We start from the raw sequence: 19,948 nt of genomic DNA, 5'->3' as shown, positions 1-19,948 counted from the left end.
TTTATTTACAAACTAATGAATGAAAACTACAGAAGAAGAAAGAATGCATTACCAGGTAAATTCATTTTTAAAGAAATTGTAATACTCATAAAGTAGACTGACTTAAATAGAATGTCCCCCCCCCCCCCCACACACACACAAAGAAAAGAAAAGAAAGGGAAAAACAATAATGACACTACAAACTTTTTAATAAGGAAGTTATTTTTCTTTATTTTACATAAGAAAATTACTTAATATGCTGATATGATTTTTCCTTTAAATCAAGACATCATGGAAGCTTCAAATAAAATGGAAAAAGTTCCTGACTACTCTATGCCTCATATTGTTTATTTACATGACACTCTTCACTTCGCAAGGCTTTGGAAGCTTTCAATTGTACTTGTAAGATTCAGACAAACCATTTCTTTCTTTTACCTATTACATTGATTGTTTTTCCCGTGGAAAGTAAAAGTGCTTAAGATTTTGCATCTTGTTTCCACCGTAAGTGAGCTCCATGTTCACAAGTCCAAATCTTACACAACAGAATAGTTCCAATGGGCTCATGCATTTACCTGTCTTAGTGCTTGTAATGTAAGAAGTCAAGACCAACAGCCTTTTCTTTTATATTTTTGAGTCTGTAAGGGTACATCATAGTAGTACTGAATGATTTTGAAGATAGCCATCCCACCAAAGTTAATACTATATCATATGACATGGACATGGAAAATCTTACCATGTTATTTCAGCTACTTTCATATGCATTTCTAATTTTCCCCATATAGTGTGAGCTTGTAATTGGTGTACTGTAAGTAAGGCACAGATACATCATATGCATCTTTATATATGAATTTTATATCAAGAAACATAGGACAGTTCACAATTGATTAAAATATGAATTACTGATTCAAACATGAGTGAAATATATTGAAGAGTATTGTATTCTGATTGACCAGCTGGAGTGTATCACTTTGTAGCAACCTAGAGACATTCAGAACGAAAAAATGTTTCAACAGATATCAAACTATTATGTTAAAGGTTTTGGAGAGGGTATAAAAGAGGCCTTTATAACCAAACCCTACTGTGCATGGGAAGGATAACTGCAGAGAAGTACTGCATCAATGTGAAGTCCAATGACTGTCACATTCAGATTGTGCATAGTAAAGTCTATAAATGTTTATAAACACAGCAAAGTTATAAATGTCTATAATATCTTTGGAAAAAATTTAACAAGAATTGAAAGAATTATAAATATTACTATTTAACCCTTCGACTGCAGTCTAAGATTCCATAGGCAAAATCATTTGTTGTGAGTACTTATATATCAGTCATAACATGTCATTGTCTGTATTTATCAGAAGTAAAACGATATAAGATACATGTTTTTATCTATTGTCCAGAAACAGAATTTTTTTTCAAAGGCCTTCGACTACAGTTGGCTAATGTGTCATGAATGATAGTTTTAATTGTGACCATCATTGTCTAATGTGGTCAAAGGGCATGTACTAAGATATATTGATAATAAGGATTTACGATTATCATGTGTATTTGAAGTGTAATAGTAAACCATATGCAAAGAGAAGACATACAAGTCTGACTCAACTTTCTCCACTCTTTCAGTGATGCCCTAGATGCTCTTGGCCTTAAGAGATATTGCTGCCGTAGGATGTTATTGGGACATGTGGACCTCATTGAGAAGCTGCTTAACTATGCTCCACTTGAGAAATAACTTTCATAACAGGTAAAGCTTACTGAATCATTTACAAAGAATATTATGTTTGTCATGCATGGTTAGTATTTAAGTTTCAATGGGGTTTTCCTTCCTTACCTCTCACCAGGTTGGCTGGCAACTAAAATCTAAAGTTACTTTGTAGGGATAGTGAAGTTAAACAATCAGTCTAGAATCTTGGTTTATTTGACAAAATGACAACTTGTCTCACAAAAAAATACATTCCTTATCAAACTCCATAATCATATATACATTAATGAAATCTATAGTAACTAACTACTATATTCTACATACTAATATATATATGTAGGAATTCCACGTTAGGTTCTCTGTAGTGTATGCTGCTAGCCATGTACAATAAGACACATTTAAAGAACAGATATTGTTTTATAGTAATTACTTCTCTTTGTTGATGATGATGATGATGATGTTATAGTATAAAGTGAGACTATTACAGAGATAACATTTTCATCTTCTCTTGAGGGTAATAATTAAGTTTAGGTTATGTTTGGTAAGGTAAGGTAGGGTTAGGATTAGGTTAGGAATTAATACAGCCTCTATATAATCCTTTATTAGGTCCCGAAGGACTTTTTTATCCAAAATGGATATAGGAGAGGACCAACAAACTTCGGTGCTGGTTGCCATGGTGACGCTGTGCACTGCAGATGTAATCAAATTTGGGTTTCTTGCATTTTAAAAATCGCTGAAGCGCTAGATTTAGTAGGAATACAAGCTGTTAGCACCTGGTGATCGCCATCCTTGGCGAACGTTGGGTTTTAAAGTAAGGCCTCCCTCACTCAGATGATCTGGTGTAGCTTTGCTAGGCTAATGCCAGCACTGGCGAAAGGTTTTAAAAGTACAGGCCTTAGTCACCATGAAGTCAGTTACTAAGCTTACCTGATATCATTTGTCATTTTATGATTTTTGGTAAGATTGTTTATTACTGTTAGTACTGTCAATATTATTATAATAATCAAATAACTAATAATAATAATAATAATGGCTGATTTATAGTTTCATTCAGCCAACAGTTTTCTGATGTGCCTTATATTTTTTCGGTGATGCAAGTAGTGCTTTGATTGATCTTGCACCTTTTTCCCTTCATAGGTGTCTAGTTTATGAATTATGCTTCTTTTCAAGCTATGTCCACCTGCTCATCCCCATTCATCTTGAAGTACCTGTGGGAAATTATTATTATTATTTTTTTTTAGGGGGGGGGGGGGATGAAATTGAGTCATAAGCATTTCAAATGAGATCAAAATCAACACAAACACATCAGAAAGTCCATAAAAAGGCACATAGTACACCTTTGGTGTGTGAAGCAGTGGCCTTGGGGAGATTAGCACTGTTGCCAATGACCCATTCTATTTCTGGCTATATCTGCTACATTTAAGCTGACCAGACCTAACATAGCATTACCTTTATGAAATAAAGGAATATTTCAGTTATTAAGCTAAATGTTGTGGATCATTGGCAGGGCCATTGCAAAGGGGGGGGGGGGCAACCCCATGAAAAAAGGTTCTGTTGGCAAATAAAGCTAAAGCCTGTTTTTGTTAGCAGATTCTTACAAATTTTAATAATCTCCAATTAGCCATATATCTTTTGTAGATTGATGCATAAAGGAAGCAAGCAGATCATGGGATGGGGCACTACATTAAGTAACACAGCTAATAAATAACCACAATATATGACTTATTTTTATTGACCACACCCAATATTTGTATTTACATACAAATATACTTTTGCATATACATAAACATGTGCATATGAAGAGAGGTGGATAAATAGATAGAAAGATATCCATTCCAAATCATCCACCCAACCAGCTTCTTCATTGACTGTTTATATTGGGGTGCCCTGCCCTGTCCGACTTTATCAACCCCTTCCCAGTCAATGTCAGAAGTGTTGGCATTTTGGCCACCCTGCTAATCACGTTAGCTCCACAGCCCACTGCACGCTGTTTGCCCAGTCACGTCACGATCATTCAAATTGCAATGCACAATCATATACAGGTGCCATTTGTGGTGGTTCCAACAATGTATCTTATAGGAGCTACTCTGCCTACAAGCTTGAGTATGAGATAGCAGTTCTCAGCTTCAAACTAGGCCTCACTCTACACAAGGTCAAACAGGAAGCAAGCTGAATATGGTTAATGGTTCGAAGGGAATACTTAATATTTCTGCCTGGGTGTGTCAACCAGGAAGCTGAAGAGGTTTCTTTTTTCGCTACCTCCCTTCTTTCACAATAGCATCTTCTCAACCCTCTTCCTCCTGACTTTCTTCCTGATACTTCAGTCTCGGTCCATGGATTCATCTACCCTACTTTTACACCAATTTCTAACCTTATTACCCAATAATAGCTTCATAATGGCTCTGTTGCATTGTTCCTCATACAATCTTTCTCTTCGTCAGAAACATGGATACTATTTATTTTATCTAATCACCCTTCTGCCTTAACTCCTACCTTCCTTTCATAATCCCACCTTACTCCATTTGCTCCCCAACTTTATCCTTTTCACTACCATACTATCCTATAGTATTGTACAACATTTAACATATAACACATTTTGTTCTATCATTAAATCATTTTACCCTTTTCACCACAAAACTTTACCATAATGCTGTATGACCTTTTGATAACTAGTACATTTATTTGTTTTAACATTGCCAGGAAAATGTGTTCACTGTAGTGTTGTTATGTGAAATGTCTCTGCACATAGATGGCTCTGCAAATGCTTAGCCACAACAGAGTCAGTTAGTAGACTCAATGACTACAAATGGTTTCACCTTTCCTTGCGTTTGCAGTAAAACTTTTTCCCCTAATGCTATCAATAAAGAAGCCGTTATTATTATTATTATTATTATTATTATGGACGTAATAATTATAATCATGACATTACTAGCAGCACTATAAGATACCAGAAAATATTCCAAAAATCATTGGAAAGGGTAAAAAGGTGAGATAGGTAGTTATCATAATTGACAACTTACTACTTGTGGAGCCATCTATGTGTAAAAGGAAACTAAATTCACAGTGGGCATGGAATGTAAGTGCATGCCACCCGTGGTGTTGTTTGGTTAACCATTAACCATCAGCATATATCTTATAAATTAAATGTTGTTTGTAGTTTTTGTTTTATTCTTTGTGCAATTTTTAATGTTCTAGAAAGCAAATTTCTGCCTGGACAATGCCAGGCACTTTCAGCTAGTTTATAATGATATTACTATTAAGTCATCAAAAGATTGATATCTACACCATTATTTTTTTCAGATTAAATGACTTCAGTTTGATTTAAGAAGAAGTGAAAAGGAGATTGATTTGGGTGGCCTGAAATCAAGATGTTCCAGTGAAAGCAGCGAGCAAGCAAGGATGAAGATTTTGTAATAAAATTGAAAAGTGATATTATTTCTCATTCTTTTCCATTACAAAAGAAAGAAAGAAGCTCATAACTTGAGAATGAAGAAGACACGAAGAATTACAGAAACTGAAATAAATGTTGTAGCTGCAACAACATCATCTGAATTTCATAAAACACTGAGGTTCCAGTTGCTCAAGGAACCATAAAAGTTGAGATCTATTTTGAAGCAAATTTCATTAAAAAATTAGATTTTAATGTCAACAAATAGTTCAAGTTACATAAAGAACTTAAACCAATAACCATAGCAAGGAAAGTAATGAATATTGAAAATATTTACCATAGAAAAAATCAACACACATGTCAGCAAAAACAAAAAGCATTACAAAAATAGGAATAACAATAACAAACAGTAGCAAACTGGGAGTGACCAAAGGGGAACAAAATACAGCTAAATGAGTTTGTAGAAATGGGAATCAAGAGATACTTATTAAAGCAGAGCTCCCTACAATTGAGGACATGATCACAAAAAAAATATCAGAGATTAAGGCCCTATAGCCTAATTGTCTCCACTTCCCCCTCTCCATGCCACCCCCCAAAAGTAAACAACTTGCATTAACGCCAGAAATGTTACTTCACCTGATAAGTACAATCACTAGTGTAATTTCGTTTTTATATACTCTGCATTGCTGTTTTATATCTTAAAATCGTGTTATACATTTTTTTTAGTACATTCAGTGTGTTTAATATGTTGGCTCAACCGAATTCACATACACCGAAATAATTTACTGCAACAATGAGTAGTCCCAAGTACATATATACAAATATTGATGCAAAGGATTGCCAAAACTACCCTAGCAAAATGATTTAGTCTGCTTTATAAATAGAGCCACAGAAAAAAACGATTATTTTTTTTCAAAACTTAATGACGATCTATGCTGAGACCAATCAAACGAAATATTAATGAAATTCCATTTTCTGTAAAAGCAGATAGCGTTTTCTCTGATATGAAGCCCAATAAAAAAAACTTTCCGCATAGATCCGTTGAACCTTCGTGGGAAAACGTTTTTCCCCCTTTGGCATCGACAACAGCAAATACAGCGACTACGATACCACTACGATCATATAAGTAGTGGATAATAAATGAGCTCAGTTCAGTTCAATTAGATTTGCGAAGTCATGCTTCACCCGGGCCTTTTCTCTGGAGTAGCCCGGCAAATTAATGAGCTCTAATGCGGCTCCATATAAACTTTGTTTCCCGCGATAGGTTTCCATATTCCTAAATCTTAAAATGCTAGAGCGATCATCACATCTGGTTAAAATGGATAAATAGTGAATGACCTTTCCACTATGTTTACTTATAAGCTATATTTTTCTCTTGAATATGATTATGATGGATTTACATGGAACAGTTAAGAAATATGATGCTGCATACGTGACAACAGCGGCAGAGGTACGTGACGGCGAGCCCACGGAGAAACATTGCACCGTGATGCACAAGACATTGGCCAAACATCTGTATATCATTGCATGGAAAATAATTGATGAGTTTTGCATCTATGACATGTACATGTTAGCAAAATCAGACAGCATCTTAGAGCATAAGCATAAGATGTTTGCTTGACCATGCACAGGCACATGGTCAAGCAAACATCCAATTTTGCAACATCATGCAGTCCACTAATTTCAGCCACATCAAACTTGGCTACTGATAGAAAGATAATAATAAATATCAGTGTATTATTCTTTCACCCTTTCTATGGACATTTTAGATACATGGTTGCATGCAAATTTACAACTGAAAAATGTATATCGAAATGCATGATTTATGCATTTAGAATTCATAAAAAATAAACGGTTCCTATCAACTAAGTACTTGAAGTACACTGAAATGATAACAATGCAATAAGAACAATCGAAAAACGCCAACAAAATATCAACATAAAAAAATATATATATATATTACTAATGAATGGTTTTGATGATGAGGGGAAGGAAAAATGTGGTGGTGGTGATTGAGATGGTGATGGTGGGGATGGTGATAGTGATGATGATGTGGTGGTGGTGAATGATATGGTACAAATAAATAACAGACCGCCAAGAAAGGTCAGAGTTCAACAGGTTATGGCTTGGTTTGCACAAATGGGGGGAGCAACTTCCCCTCGTCTATATCCCAACGGGTTGCCAATCCGCTTTCAGCCCCGCCCCCCTTGAAGGCGCCCAAGCGGGACTGTCAAGGATGAGGCAGTCAGAAACAAGGCCTGAGAATTACCGATCCTCCCGAAAGGCGAAGATGAAATGAGGGTTGCAGGGGTTCGCTTGATGACACATGTTTCCAGGGGCATTGCGCAAGGTGAGGGGGGGAGGGAGCGGAAAGCAAGAATGGAGGCGGGGAGAGGATGCGTTTTGACTCATATTTGAAACATTTCGATCCCTCCATTCTAGCGGTAACTCCAGGCACCGCATTTGAAGAGACTTCAATGCTTTTCAGACAGAACATGTCAAGTCCCATATTTGAATAGTTAGACTGTAGTCTCCTTCTCGTGGACACATGGCCTACGACTGCATGAGCCATGGGCAACAAATTGTCTGCGGCTGTCTTATGAGAGAAGGAGGTACAGTACCTTCCGTCTGCAGCAAGGAAAAGTGCCAAAGGGGCAGAGGTTGTTTTGCCGTAGGGTCGGCTTGAGCCCAAACTTTAATCTATACTTTATATGTGTATATATTTCTCTTTGTTTGCACTTAAAAAAATAAAACTCTCTGCACCTTCAATCCCCCCCCCCTCCTCTCTCTTTCCTCTCCCCTCCTCTCCTTATCTCATCTCTTCTCTTCTCTTCTCTTTTCTCTTTTCTCTCTTCTCTCCTCTCCTCTCCTCTTCTCTTCTCTTCTCTTCTCTTCTCTTTTCTCCTCCCCCCACTATTTTTATTTTCCCATTTTCAATTTTCAAATTTGCTTCTCATTAATCATATCTTATTCCATTGTCTTGTCCTTACTTTCTTTCCTTTCCTCTTTTCTCTGCGATTATCTCTTCGGTTTATTCCTTTTTATTTATCTTCCTTGTCCTCTCTATTTACTTTAATATATTTCATGAATTGATACAATCTAAATAAAATACACAGAAAACGAAATAGTTCACTAAACAAAAGAGCATCGCATAGTAACAAGAAGCGCATAAATACGCTTCAAGCCCGGTATTCCACATAAATAGACAATGTCAACCCTACTCTTTAGTATCATTACAACGTCTATACTCGTTTACTACAAGAAACTAAACAAGTAGAGAGAATGGCAGTGTATACTATCTATTTATCCCAGTAGAGTGCTATTGAAACACGACGTGCCATGGAGAGGAAGGGGTCGCGAGGAGCGAAGCCGAAGATCGTTCCTCTGCCGGGGAATCTGTTCACTCTCGGGACCAAATCGGGAAGAGCGGATGCACAGATTGACAAGTCCTCATCCCACGGGTCGTCTTTCGCCCAGAGTAAATCGTCAAGTAAGTTGAAATATGGATAATTGATTGGTATGCATTGTCTTAGAAATTCGGGTTCAAGTGATAGAGAGTTGAAAATATTTTTTTCTTTTGGTTATAGTCTCAACAAGAGCAGAATCTGGCAGGGTATGGTTACTTGACCGGCAGCCGGTATAAATGTTCTTGAGAATTGTTCATTGCTGATCCGAGTAAAAATCTTCTAGGTCACTTTTATTTCTTCTGTGTCAGGGCTTACCTTGTATTGCATGAATTTTATAGTTATGTATTTAAAAATCCTAGCTGTCAGTGATTCTGAAAGACCGATTCAGTAACGCTGAGCAACTACCCCTAACAACGAGAACTTGGTGAAAACAAACCCTTGTTCGTTTGAAAACTCACTGTGCTTCGCTTACAGAGTCATTTAATTTTTCCGAGAATTTAGTTTCTTTGCGTGAAAATGCTGAGGAGCTGTGTTGCCGTTGGTTGTTCGAACCACAACATGATGGGAATAAAAGGTTTAACCATTCATATATTCCAAGATCACGAAAAGAAACCTGAAAAATGGAAGCAATGGGTACAGGCCCATTGCTCTATTGCTTGGGTGCCAGTTGGAAACTGTTTACATCTGCTCAGAACATTTTAATACTTATTGATATTTTACACCTTCTCAAATTCTAGAGACAGATAATCACTTTCAAACTATCTGTGTATACTATCTACCAAGGCCAAACAAGGTCAACATTGCCTACATTAGGTTTTGGAAGCAGTTATACACTCCAAAAAGCACAACAGCAATTTTATATTTGTATGTAATGAATTAATTTATCATAATTTTAATTTACAGGCAAACCTTCCTGTAAATTACTCACCCAGGCTTTATCCTAAGCACTGTCCTTTAGATGAAAACAAAGCAGTCATACTGTTAAAAAGATTTGAAAAAAGGGAGAAAAGAAGCCTAGCTAGAGAGATACCAAGCATTCAGAAGAAATCAAAGTTTCCTATTACTTGTCTGAAATGTCATATAGCACAGCAGATGAAACAACTGAAGAGGGCCTAATTCTAGATATTGAGGAAAGAGTAAAATGCATTGTGCGCTTGTAGGCCCTTGTGACTTCATTGTCTCCTTTGTATAAACACCTAGTAAATATGAAAAAAGTGATGTTAGGAAATGGCACTGATTTCACAGAAAAATAACCTTTAAATTACTGTAGCAAATTATGTTATCATAAAATCATTTTCATTTCATGGTGTCTTGATCAAATAGTCTTAGATGTCGGAATATTTATTATTTCGAAGGATCATCGATCCCAATTTCGGCGGGCAGACGGTATGGGTACTTATTTAGCTGCACAGCTTTTAGTTTTGATTCATATCGCTTTTTCACTCCGGTTTTTAAAGAATCAATGCATCCATATGCCCTTTTCCCTTTTTGCTTACTGATAACAAGGCAAACAACAGTTTTGTTTTCACCTAGTGGAATGGAGACTCTGACTCGTAACGTCACACAGAATCGGTCCATAGGTAAATGTTTAGGGCACAGTGTTGCTTTCAAAACAAAACCAGTCTCCTGTAATATTATTTGTTGTATATAATTCATTTCCATGATAAACATGCTTTGATCACTGATGGAAGGCATACAGTCTTGAGTCCAGTACATTAATGTCATTGTCAAGCAGTCACTCTGGCTTTTGCACTTCGACCAGATTGGATAATTTGCCACATGAACAGTCAAGTTATTGAAAAGTTTGCTGAGCTGCGCACCCTCACTAGGATTTCATTTATTTTTGCACGGCTGTAATAAACTGATACTTTTACCTTAAAGAGGGATACAATAAGGCTGGAAAACCCAGTTTAGAAAAGAGAAAAAAAAAAAAATCATATTTATTATTGTTTTTACCAATAAATTATACAAAATAACAGAACCAGAGAAAAACTTGACCACGAATGTAACATACTTCTGTTTATTATGAAAAATAGCTTGGTTTACTGTTGATTGCTTCAAAACTTTTCAAACTTTTCTGAAGCAATTGCTGCTTAAAACAACAGCACAGCAAATCATTTTAAAAATAAATAAATCAATAAGACAATGATCACCCCTTTTATTTTAGCTGAAATGGCTATTCCATCATAGTTGCATTTGATCATATTTGTGCGTCTAATTTTCAAAAGCGCGTAGGCAGCTGTGCCGACAAGATATTGTGGACGTGCAATAAAGATTGTTGTCTGGCACTTCAACAAAGACCAACAAACCTTTTACATCTATGTGCTAGGACAGGTTTCTTAGGTCTGTTTGGTGATAAAATACCAAGTAAGTCATAGGCTCTTATCTTGTCAAAATATTTATGGTGTTGGAAATCGCTGGCACACTTTGATGCAGAAACTATACGGGGTATAATTACAGTATATCAGTCATGTAGTACAAGATAAATTTGATATGTAATGGACAGAAAAGCGAAAAATAAGACACTTTCCATCTATGGTATCACCTTTGCAAGTTAATAAGAAAGTTGTGCAACATATATTGTATGAATGTATGTATAATTACCAGGACAATATTTTCCAAATGTGATTTGTCTGCAGGTGGATCAAGTGACCGTGGTCGAGATGGAGGTGCAGGTTCTTCAGGGTCACTGGCCAAAAAATCTAAGCCTGGATTTAGCGGCAGTGGGTCCAGCGTTCGTTCAGGAATTCCAAAGCAAAGCACTGGGGACATGGTCAACCTGCTTAGTGAAGAATGGGAAAATGTGGCAGCTGAGGTGACCTTTTATAGTTATTTATTTGTAGTAATTTACTTATAATGATAGATAACCTGATAGCCCATGTGGTAAAAATGTATGACATGTCCACTATAATTTTAGCTTGTTTATTTACATATGGATGGTTCTATAAGTGCTTTGTTGTTAAGGTGTCAGTATTTAGTCCTACCTATCTCACTTATCTACCCTTTTTCTTGATTTTTTAATGTGATTTTCTCACTATTATAAGTATTTTAATAACAATGTAAGGATTAGAACATCACCAATATTAATAGCATAAAAACAGGTCCGAAACAAATTCAAAGAATGGTGAAATAGGTCACTATGTCTTGATGATTGACTTCTTGTTGACTGAATGTATGTGGAAATATCTCTCTACAACCAAATCGACATAAAATATAGTTTTGGGTTGGATTAATAGAGATCTTGATGGGTTTACTTGTTCTTATATTTTGTTGTGTTTATGACTTTGCAGACAAATAGAGTTGATGAATTTGTTGAATTTTTTCAGGTTGACCCCAATGACTTGATACCCTTTATTGAAGCTGGGGAGGAATATGGTGACAACTCGGAGACATACTTGTGCGGTGCAGTCAAGACTTTAAGAGCACAGAGGACAAAGCCTGACAACTTGTTGTGCTTTTCTCTCATGTACTTGGCCAAAGTAAAGCCACATCTCTTCAGTCGTTCAGAAATGGTAACAGAAGCTTTTTGTTCCCTCCTGAAGAGAGATCACTCAATGACCTACAAGGGCAAAGGGAATGCAGCTATCTCTGTCCTTGCTGCTAATATTTTGCTGGCTGCATACCAAGATGAAAAGTCTTGGCCTGACATATTTGTGCGTGTGTACATTGAGGACTCCTTGGGAGAACGTATATGGGTTGATCATGAAGATTGTAAGGGCTTTGTGGATAACATAGCCACAGCTTTCAGAACAAAGATGCCTCCAAAAAGTCTCCTGTACCCTGATCTTGGCATGGGTAGCAGACAGGACTGTCCCTCACCTCCTGTATCAGGGGGATCTGGAGGTGCTGACTCAGGTGATGGAGACTCAGAACTTTCTCTGGAATGTAAGGAAAGCCTAGATGTTAATGTCACTAATCGCTATGCAGGCATAATGTCTGAAGTAGAGGAAATGGTTATGGAGGCAGTGCAGCATCAGTTGGGTGTGCGGCATCAAAATCCAGATGCTGTGGCACGAAATTCTATAAGATTTTTATCATCTGTGTGTGGTATTTTAGAGGTAAGAAGACAAGTTGCACAGAGGCTGGAAATGTGGTTACAGAGCCCCAAATTACAGAGACCCGCTACAGAACTCCTAATGTCCCTGTGTTTAAACTGTAACACACATTCCCAGTTGGATATAGAGTGTATAAGCCACATAATAAGGATCAGGTTGAAGCACAAGCCACTCATAAACCAATACATGTCTTGCCTGCGAGAACTTCTTGCAGCTCATCCTGACAACATTCCTTCAGTGATGAAACACACATTATACAATGAGCTGTCGCAGGCAAGAAATCCAAGTAATATGTCCATACTCTCTGTTATCTTCCAATTTGCTCCTGAACATGCAGCAATAATTTTAGCAGAAGAATTTCAAGAACTCTTATGTAATAGAGAAGATTTTTTGCGTGCTTTGAGAGCACTATTACGAGAGATAGTCAGGGCTCTGAGGCATGACATGCAATTCCAGAAGTTTAGTCAGGGACTCATGAAAGAACGTAAGGATCCAGCATTTCGTGACACTTTTGAGTTCAAAGAAAGGATGTTTCATAGTACAACAGATCTGATTGTTCTCACTATCTTTGTGGCCATTTCTCCTCAAGTCCGGGAGAGTGCCACACAGATGTACCGTGGTGAGCACAGAGATCCTGAAATTGTGAGACGATACCAGGAAATGGTGGCCTCCATCCAGCGTGATGCCATTCACTGGATGTATCGGGTAGTTCCAAAGTGTTATAACCCAAGCAAAGAAGAGTATACAAGGTGCTTGCACAAATTGCTAATGTTTGAACAGGCAGAAGTTTATTTTATAAAAGACAACTGGCCTACTGAAAATGACCGTCCACTATATTTTCGCTTAACTTCAGATATTCCAGTGAAACAAGAAACTTTAACAAGGTTACTGATGATTGCAGTCATGAAAGATCAGTGGATCAAATCACAGGATCTGATAGAATTAGTTGACAAATTAATCAAAAGAGCAGCCTCCCTCTCCAGTGATGATATGGAAGTTTTGAGAATTGATGATACAAAAGTGATAGAGCTAATCTTCAATCTGTGCCCATACATCCCTCCAGAGAATTCTCCTCTACCCCAAGGCTATAGACCTCCAAAGACAGCAATTGCAAATTTGTACTGGAAATCATGGATGATGCTCCTTCTTATAATTGCTCACAATCCCACTGTGTTTGGGCTTCTTGCTTGGGAATCATACCCAACACTGCGTACACTAATGGAAATGTGCATAACAAACTCTTTCGTTTTTCCACCTCCAACACTAGCAGCAGGGGAGAAAGGAGAAGAAATGACCAATCAAGAGTTGCATCTGTGTGCCCTTGAAAGGCAACAGATCCTAGACTTTGAGTCTCACTTGGCACAGAAAACCATCACAGAGCAAAACAGTTTGCTTTTGAGTCAACTAATAACCATGGATCCTACAGGACCTGCAAGAAAACCCCCTCCCATTGTCTTAGATCAACTGAAAGCACTTAATGCATCACACAAGATTGGACACCTCTTGTGCCGAAGCCGCAACCCAGACTTTTTGGTTGACATCATTCAGCGTCAGGGTGCATCTCAGAGCATGCCATGGTTGGCAGAGTTGGTCCAGAGTAGTGAGGGAGCTTTCTCTGTACTTCCTGTCCAGTGTCTGTGTGAGTTCCTCCTCAGTGAGACTGGAACAGGAAGTGGAGGGGGAGATGGAGCTGCAAGACATCACCAGCTATTACAACATCTGAGGTCTCTATTACGGGCTCCACGCCAGGAGGACGGAGTGAGTGTTGAGATTCTAGATTACTTTCTACGACGCCTTAGTTCCCAGCAGGCCACAGCTCGCATGCAAGCTGTACGAGGACTCCAGCTGGTTGTGGCTCCACTAGGAGACCCAATGGAGGTAGATGGGGAGTCTCATACTCCACATGCTTGGCTTCTCCAACACCTGCCAAATCTTCCTGGGTTTGACCTGGTTCAAGGAGTGGCAAGTCAAGCTCTCCGTGCAGCTTGTCAGATTGAAACAGACCCACATGCAGTGAGTGCATACATAAGATTCCTGGCAGTGCACACAAGAGATGATCCTCTCCAAGACCAGGCAGAGTTAGTGCAGGATATGGCACAGTTAATTGTTGAGCGTTGTACAATGATTTCAGCTATTTTGCCAGTGCCCGAGAGGCCCAACCAACCCTTCCAGCATGCTCACAGTACTCTCAAAGCCCTTCTTATTATATTTATCAACTATATGAGAGGTGTGCGACTACCTCCAAGAGAGTCTTTCACATGGTCAGAAAGTCAGGATCAGGTGCGTGTTCAGTGGGCATCTGGAGAACAAGCTGTTATGCACATACTTGTTGTTCATGCCATGGTCATTCTTCTCACTCATGGACCTGACAACAGTCCTGACCTTTTCCATGAATTGCTGACAACGTGGTTCCCAGAGCAAGAGGAAATGCCTCAAGCTTTCCTGGTAGACACATCGGAAGAGGCTCTATTATTACCAGACTGGCTGAAGCTGAAAATGATCAGGTCAACTGTTCCACAGCTTGTTGATGCAGCTCTGAAGGTAACTTGATTAGGATAATGAATGCCAGTAAATAGCCTTTGTGTAAAAAGCAAATAATTTGTATTTATCATGGAAATATAGACCCATTAAGCATGGCACATTGACAGATGATGGAAAAGGAAAAAACAGAATTAATGATTGCTTGTTTTTCAGGATTTGGAACCATCACAGTTAGTGTTGTTTATTCAGTCATTTGGAATACCTGTTGCCAGTATGACCAAATTGCTTTGTGCCTTGGATGTTGCTGTGAACACCAATGAGGAAGCTGTTGCAGCTGCTGTCTTGGATAAGAGTCATAAAACGTACATGGCACAACTTGTTGAGGTAAGTATTTTACAAATGCAAGAAAATTCTCTCCAAATATAATTTAAAACTTATTTAGGGTGTTTAGACAGAAGTTATTACCATGTACTATAGCTTCTATATTAAGACACCTGAGTATTATGAAATTCCCAGTCATTATATTTGATGTGATCAAGAAGATTTTGCATGATCATATCTTCACCAATAATGATAGTTGCCATGACAATGGCGTACAACTTGAGCATGTACTTTTATGGCTCTGATAGCATTATTTTTTCATGGTACAGCCTTCCAAAGTCATCCTAAAGTTAGTATATCACTGCTTCCATTGAAAAAATGTAATTGGCTTGTGCAATATCAAAGATAGATGAGGAAAAACATTTTCCCTCACATTTCTAATTAATATCTTGTGAGGGTAATTGTGATACAAATTCTTACATGCTTAGTATGCTCCAATTATTTCCCAACTCCATTTACTGAAACATTACATAGATATTTCCTCAGGAAGAATGCTGAATATTTCTGTTGAACTTGGTATTATTGTTCTACAAGAAAGAAGAGCCTCTAAACCAATTTTATCCTTGCTTAGGTTCAACACCAGAGAGGAGCAAGAGGGGGCCACGCATTTGCTGCTACTCTTGGGGAACGTGATGACATGGATGTTGTTGGCGAAAGACCACCGCCTGTACGACCTCTGGTGACGGCTCTCAAGGTAAGAGACTTTAACTTTTTCAGAAAGAATTGTATATGATTTATATAATTATATTGTCAAATTTTAGAATTCTTTGTTTGCTTGTTTAGAAAGAAATGATTATTATTGTTGTTGTTACTGTTAATATTGCTATTGTTGTTATTATCTTTGTTGTCATTCTTATTGATACAGTATTATAATTATCATCATCATTATCATCATTCTAGTTGTTCTTGTTAATCATTATTATTATTATTAATGTATATTATTAATTGTAGGTGTTATTGATTTTTATTATTATTGAAAAATGTTGGTATTATCATCGTCAATTGATACTAATATCTTTATTATTACTATTAATATGATTATTATTGTTGTTGTTTTGTTGTTGTAAATGTTATTGTTGTAGTTGTTACTGATATTGCTATTATTATGACTGTTATTATGTTATTATTTTTGTTATTACTATTATTATAATGCCACTGTTAATGTTCAGGATATTTATTCAGAATATTCAAGGGATATTATTATAAACTTGGTATAAATGTTATTTGTAGTAACACATGCAAACAGAATCTATTGGTTTTATTAGACTCCTCTCAGATTCTTTGAACAGGATGCTATGAAAGGTATGCAAAATATATAAATGTATTCTTTATTCACTAAGGATTTAATGACAGATGGCCAAGGGATGTGATTGTAGATTATAAGTACCATTAAGATTTTTCATTTTATTACTCACTAATAATATGATTTATTGTACTCCAGGTCTCACAGCCATTGCATACAGAATTAAGCAAGAGCGAGGTCCAGTCATTTGTACTGCAGTGTTTCACCAATGACCTTCTTCATAGAGAACACAAAAAGCAGGTCTGTATTAGTACCAGTCATTAGATGACTAATTGTTTTATATACTTGTTTCAACGAAATGGAGAGAGAGAACAAAAAAAAAAAAAAGTATGGCAACAATATTGTGAAAAAGATGTTTCTCATTCTGGAATTTCTTGCATAGGTTCAAGATACAATGAGGGTACTACAAAGACACTTCAGCCGTGAGATAAGCAGGCAAGATCCTGAAGGACCTTATATCAATGAGTTCCTGAACAGTCTTACAGCGATTGTACAGTCTCCGGTAAGATAAAATGGGAAAGCGTGATCTTAATAATATGCATGTGAAGATATTGATAGGTTCATATACATGTATGCACACACAATTATATACACATGTATTTCTTAGAACTAAATCAGTTTCAGCAGACTTTTCCTTTCTTCCAGAAGCATGCACCTAGTTTTGTTGCTGGATTACACGATCACTACATCCATTCGGCATCCTTATTCCGTATGCTGCGCAATCTGCACAACAAGAAAGGTTGTGAGAAGTTGTATGCTCTCACATGCCAGTTAGTTGCCTTTATCCTTCAGATGGCCCCAGAAAGGAAATCTCCCTTGACCAACGTTCTTAACACCTTTAACATTGAAGAATTCCCAGGCAAGAAGATTAAGAAAAAGGAGCCAGAAGTTGAGGTTGATGTATCTTCAACTCAAGCTGTTCTGATGCACCTAGCTAGCATAGAACCAAGCCAACTGGAAAAGGAAATATGTCGTGTTGTTGGTTGCGCCATGAAAGGAGGGAAAATGGCACCTGTTGTGGGAGCAATGTCACAGCTTTTATTATCAGGAATGACAGTAAAGCAGGGCACAGAGGTTCAAGGTGGGCCAAGTGCACCTACTGCTTTACTGCTAGACTGGCTACAAGTTCTTGACCCAGAGCTTGAAAAGGGGTCTGATCAACTGCAACAAATTCTCCTCTTCAAAAAGCGTCCTGGTAATGATCACAAAGAAGGGGGATATAGCCAAGCCTACCTTCTGGCTGCATTCACACACCAAGCAAGATGGGACACTCTGGAGCATTGTGTTCGTGCCCTTCTGCGGGTGCACAATCCTGTTCTGGATCCTGCTGCTGTACTAAGCTTTGTTTGGGCTGTGCTACATGTACCCAAGCTATGGCAAGGTAGAGAACGCAGAACACCACGACATGCCCCTCAAGAAACACTTTTGTCTTTTAGTACATCAGAAGTGGTACACATTGCTCAATATATGATCACAGAGTGTCAAAGTTCTTTGGATGGAGGACGTGGCACATTACCTCTTGAGACACATCTGCCATTACTTCTGCATAGTATAGATAATTCTGTGTCTGCTATTCAGGCCTTGGCTGAACACTTGGCTGAGATATCTCAAGGTACTGGTCCATGTCAGCAGGCAGCAGGACACTTATTATATCACCTATATCTCAGATTGCCAAAGATTATTTCTTACATTCCAGCAGGAACAATGACAAAAATTGTGTCTGCTGGGGCTTCTGGTGGCAGAGCTCAAGAAAGTGGAGCAGATGTTGCTCTGCATACACTTCTCACTATGTTAGCTGCACCACATCCAGGTAGAGACTTCCGCAGGCGTATGTCTGATCTTGAAGCAGCTGTGCGCAAACAAGCTGCAGCACATCCTTTGATTGTTCTTCGGCATTTGCCTCTATTAGCTGCTTCACTCAAAGGGACAAATCATCTCCAGCTAACAGCATTACGAGCAAGCAATTATCTTGAACTGTTCTCCATGGTCTTGGGTGTTTTAGAACTTCTACAACCTCTTCTGTTTGCTCCACAACATCATGAGGCTCTCATTCCCACACTGGACAGTTTCATGGCCTTATTTAAAGCTCATGGTAGAATGCATGAGCTAGAACACCTACTAGTTCGTTTTTCACACCTCTTAATGGAATGGGTTGGGTGTCAGGGAGGGCCTGCAGGAACTTACCTGTGTACACATTCTAATCTACTTGCAACACTCCAAATGCATTACCCAGACATTGCTGCTGTTCGCTCATTAGCTGCTATAGCTGCAGCACGTGGCATGGATCAGCCAAAAGAGTCTTCCATGACACAGCAGTCTGGTGTTGAATTTGGTCAGACTTCAGGAGGGTCACAGGGTCCTTTGCCTCCACCTTGGGTCATGGGTCAAGTTGGAGATTTACAAAGTCGACTTGAGTCTTCAGCTTTACCTGAGGAACAACTTGACATTCTGAAGAAAGTCAGTGATCTGCCTGATCGATGGGTCAATGCAGCCCTCCCTTCATTCACGCACACATTTTGTGAGGGCATTGTAAGCACACACAAAGAAGTCAGGCTGTTTTGCTGGGATCTACTTTCTCGATTATTACACCAGCGACCTGCTCTTGGGGGGCGAGTTGGGCAAGCAGTGCTGGCTGCCCTAAAATGTGAAGACTCTGCAGTTGTGGAAACTGCCCTTGAACATTTGCCAGAAGTAATCCTCCTCCTCCATAATCAGGCACCAGATCTCCTAAGTGCAGCATTTATATCCACACTCACAGCATCATCTAATATCACAGCTTCACTTAGTGAGGCTCTGACACTGCTGCATCTTCACACAGGGTCCTAATGGGCTCAGCCTCTTACCAGTTGTTTTCATATAATAAAGAATTTCAGTGTTTGTGTTTTTTTATATTTAATATTTCCATAAAATGTTAAGAGAATATTTTATGCTAATTAGAATAAACAAATAGAAGTTTTAGATTTTTAATATTTCATAGTCGGTTCTACATTTAACTTCTGTCTCCATTAGGCTTTGTGCAATTTCAGTGGAAATAAGCAGGCTTCTAGAATTCATTTCCTTAACTTAGTTATCAGCAGACCCCCCAATCCCTTTCCCGTTGTTGTCGTGGGGGTGGGGGGATTAGGGGACGGAGACTGAGACCCAATGCAGGGATCTCCCCTGTCTAGGGCCTCAGCCCTCGTCTCAACTAATTTTGCATGGTCTTTTCCCCCTCCAGCTTCCCCCCCAATCCCTTGCCCGTTGTTGTCGTGGGGGGGC

The 19,948-nt window shown here is 38.3% G+C and overlaps 1 protein-coding gene and 1 long non-coding RNA gene across 3 annotated transcripts; one reads left to right on the top strand and one right to left on the bottom strand.

Moving 5' to 3' along the window:
• Window positions 1–1,873: 1,873 nt before the first annotated feature.
• LOC138860565 (uncharacterized) lies at window positions 1,874–7,889 on the bottom strand. Its single transcript, XR_011398336.1, has 2 exons — window positions 7,333–7,889; window positions 1,874–2,883 (listed from the first exon to the last, which is right to left on the bottom strand). It is a non-coding gene; the product is annotated as an uncharacterized lncRNA (long non-coding RNA).
• A 363-nt stretch (window positions 7,890–8,252) lies between these two features.
• IntS1 (integrator complex subunit 1) lies at window positions 8,253–19,567 on the top strand. 2 transcript variants are annotated; one of them, XM_027382749.2, is made up of 8 exons: window positions 8,253–8,553; window positions 11,110–11,285; window positions 11,797–15,066; window positions 15,220–15,390; window positions 15,959–16,081; window positions 16,829–16,930; window positions 17,073–17,192; window positions 17,339–19,567. In XM_027382749.2, exons 1-8 carry the CDS (start codon window positions 8,403–8,405, stop codon window positions 19,514–19,516), a joined length of 6,291 nt encoding a protein of 2,096 aa, XP_027238550.1. In that variant the 5' UTR covers window positions 8,253–8,402; the 3' UTR covers window positions 19,517–19,567. The 2 variants fall into 2 exon arrangements, with proteins under 2 accessions (XP_027238550.1, XP_027238549.1); XM_027382748.2 differs by having other exon boundaries at window positions 17,336–19,567.
• The last annotated feature ends 381 nt before the right edge of the window (window positions 19,568–19,948 follow it).

The sequence above is a fragment of the Penaeus vannamei genome, chromosome 41 (assembly GCF_042767895.1).
Source record: "Penaeus vannamei isolate JL-2024 chromosome 41, ASM4276789v1, whole genome shotgun sequence".
Classification (NCBI taxonomy): domain Eukaryota; kingdom Metazoa; phylum Arthropoda; class Malacostraca; order Decapoda; family Penaeidae; genus Penaeus; species Penaeus vannamei.
The sequence above is the reverse complement of the archived record's forward strand: the minus strand, read 5'-3'. Positions and strand labels throughout refer to the sequence as shown.

Excerpts from the sequence above, each read along its gene's own strand:
- IntS1 (XM_027382748.2), top strand. The coding sequence starts at position 8,403 with ATGGAGAGGAAGGGGTCGCGAGGAGCGAAGCCGAAGATCGTTCCTCTG. Across the intron at positions 15,067-15,219 it reads TTGTTGATGCAGCTCTGAAG|GATTTGGAACCATCACAGTT; the intron begins GTAACTTGATTA and ends CTTGTTTTTCAG. Across the intron at positions 17,193-17,335 it reads CAGCGATTGTACAGTCTCCG|AAGCATGCACCTAGTTTTGT; the intron begins GTAAGATAAAAT and ends CCTTTCTTCCAG.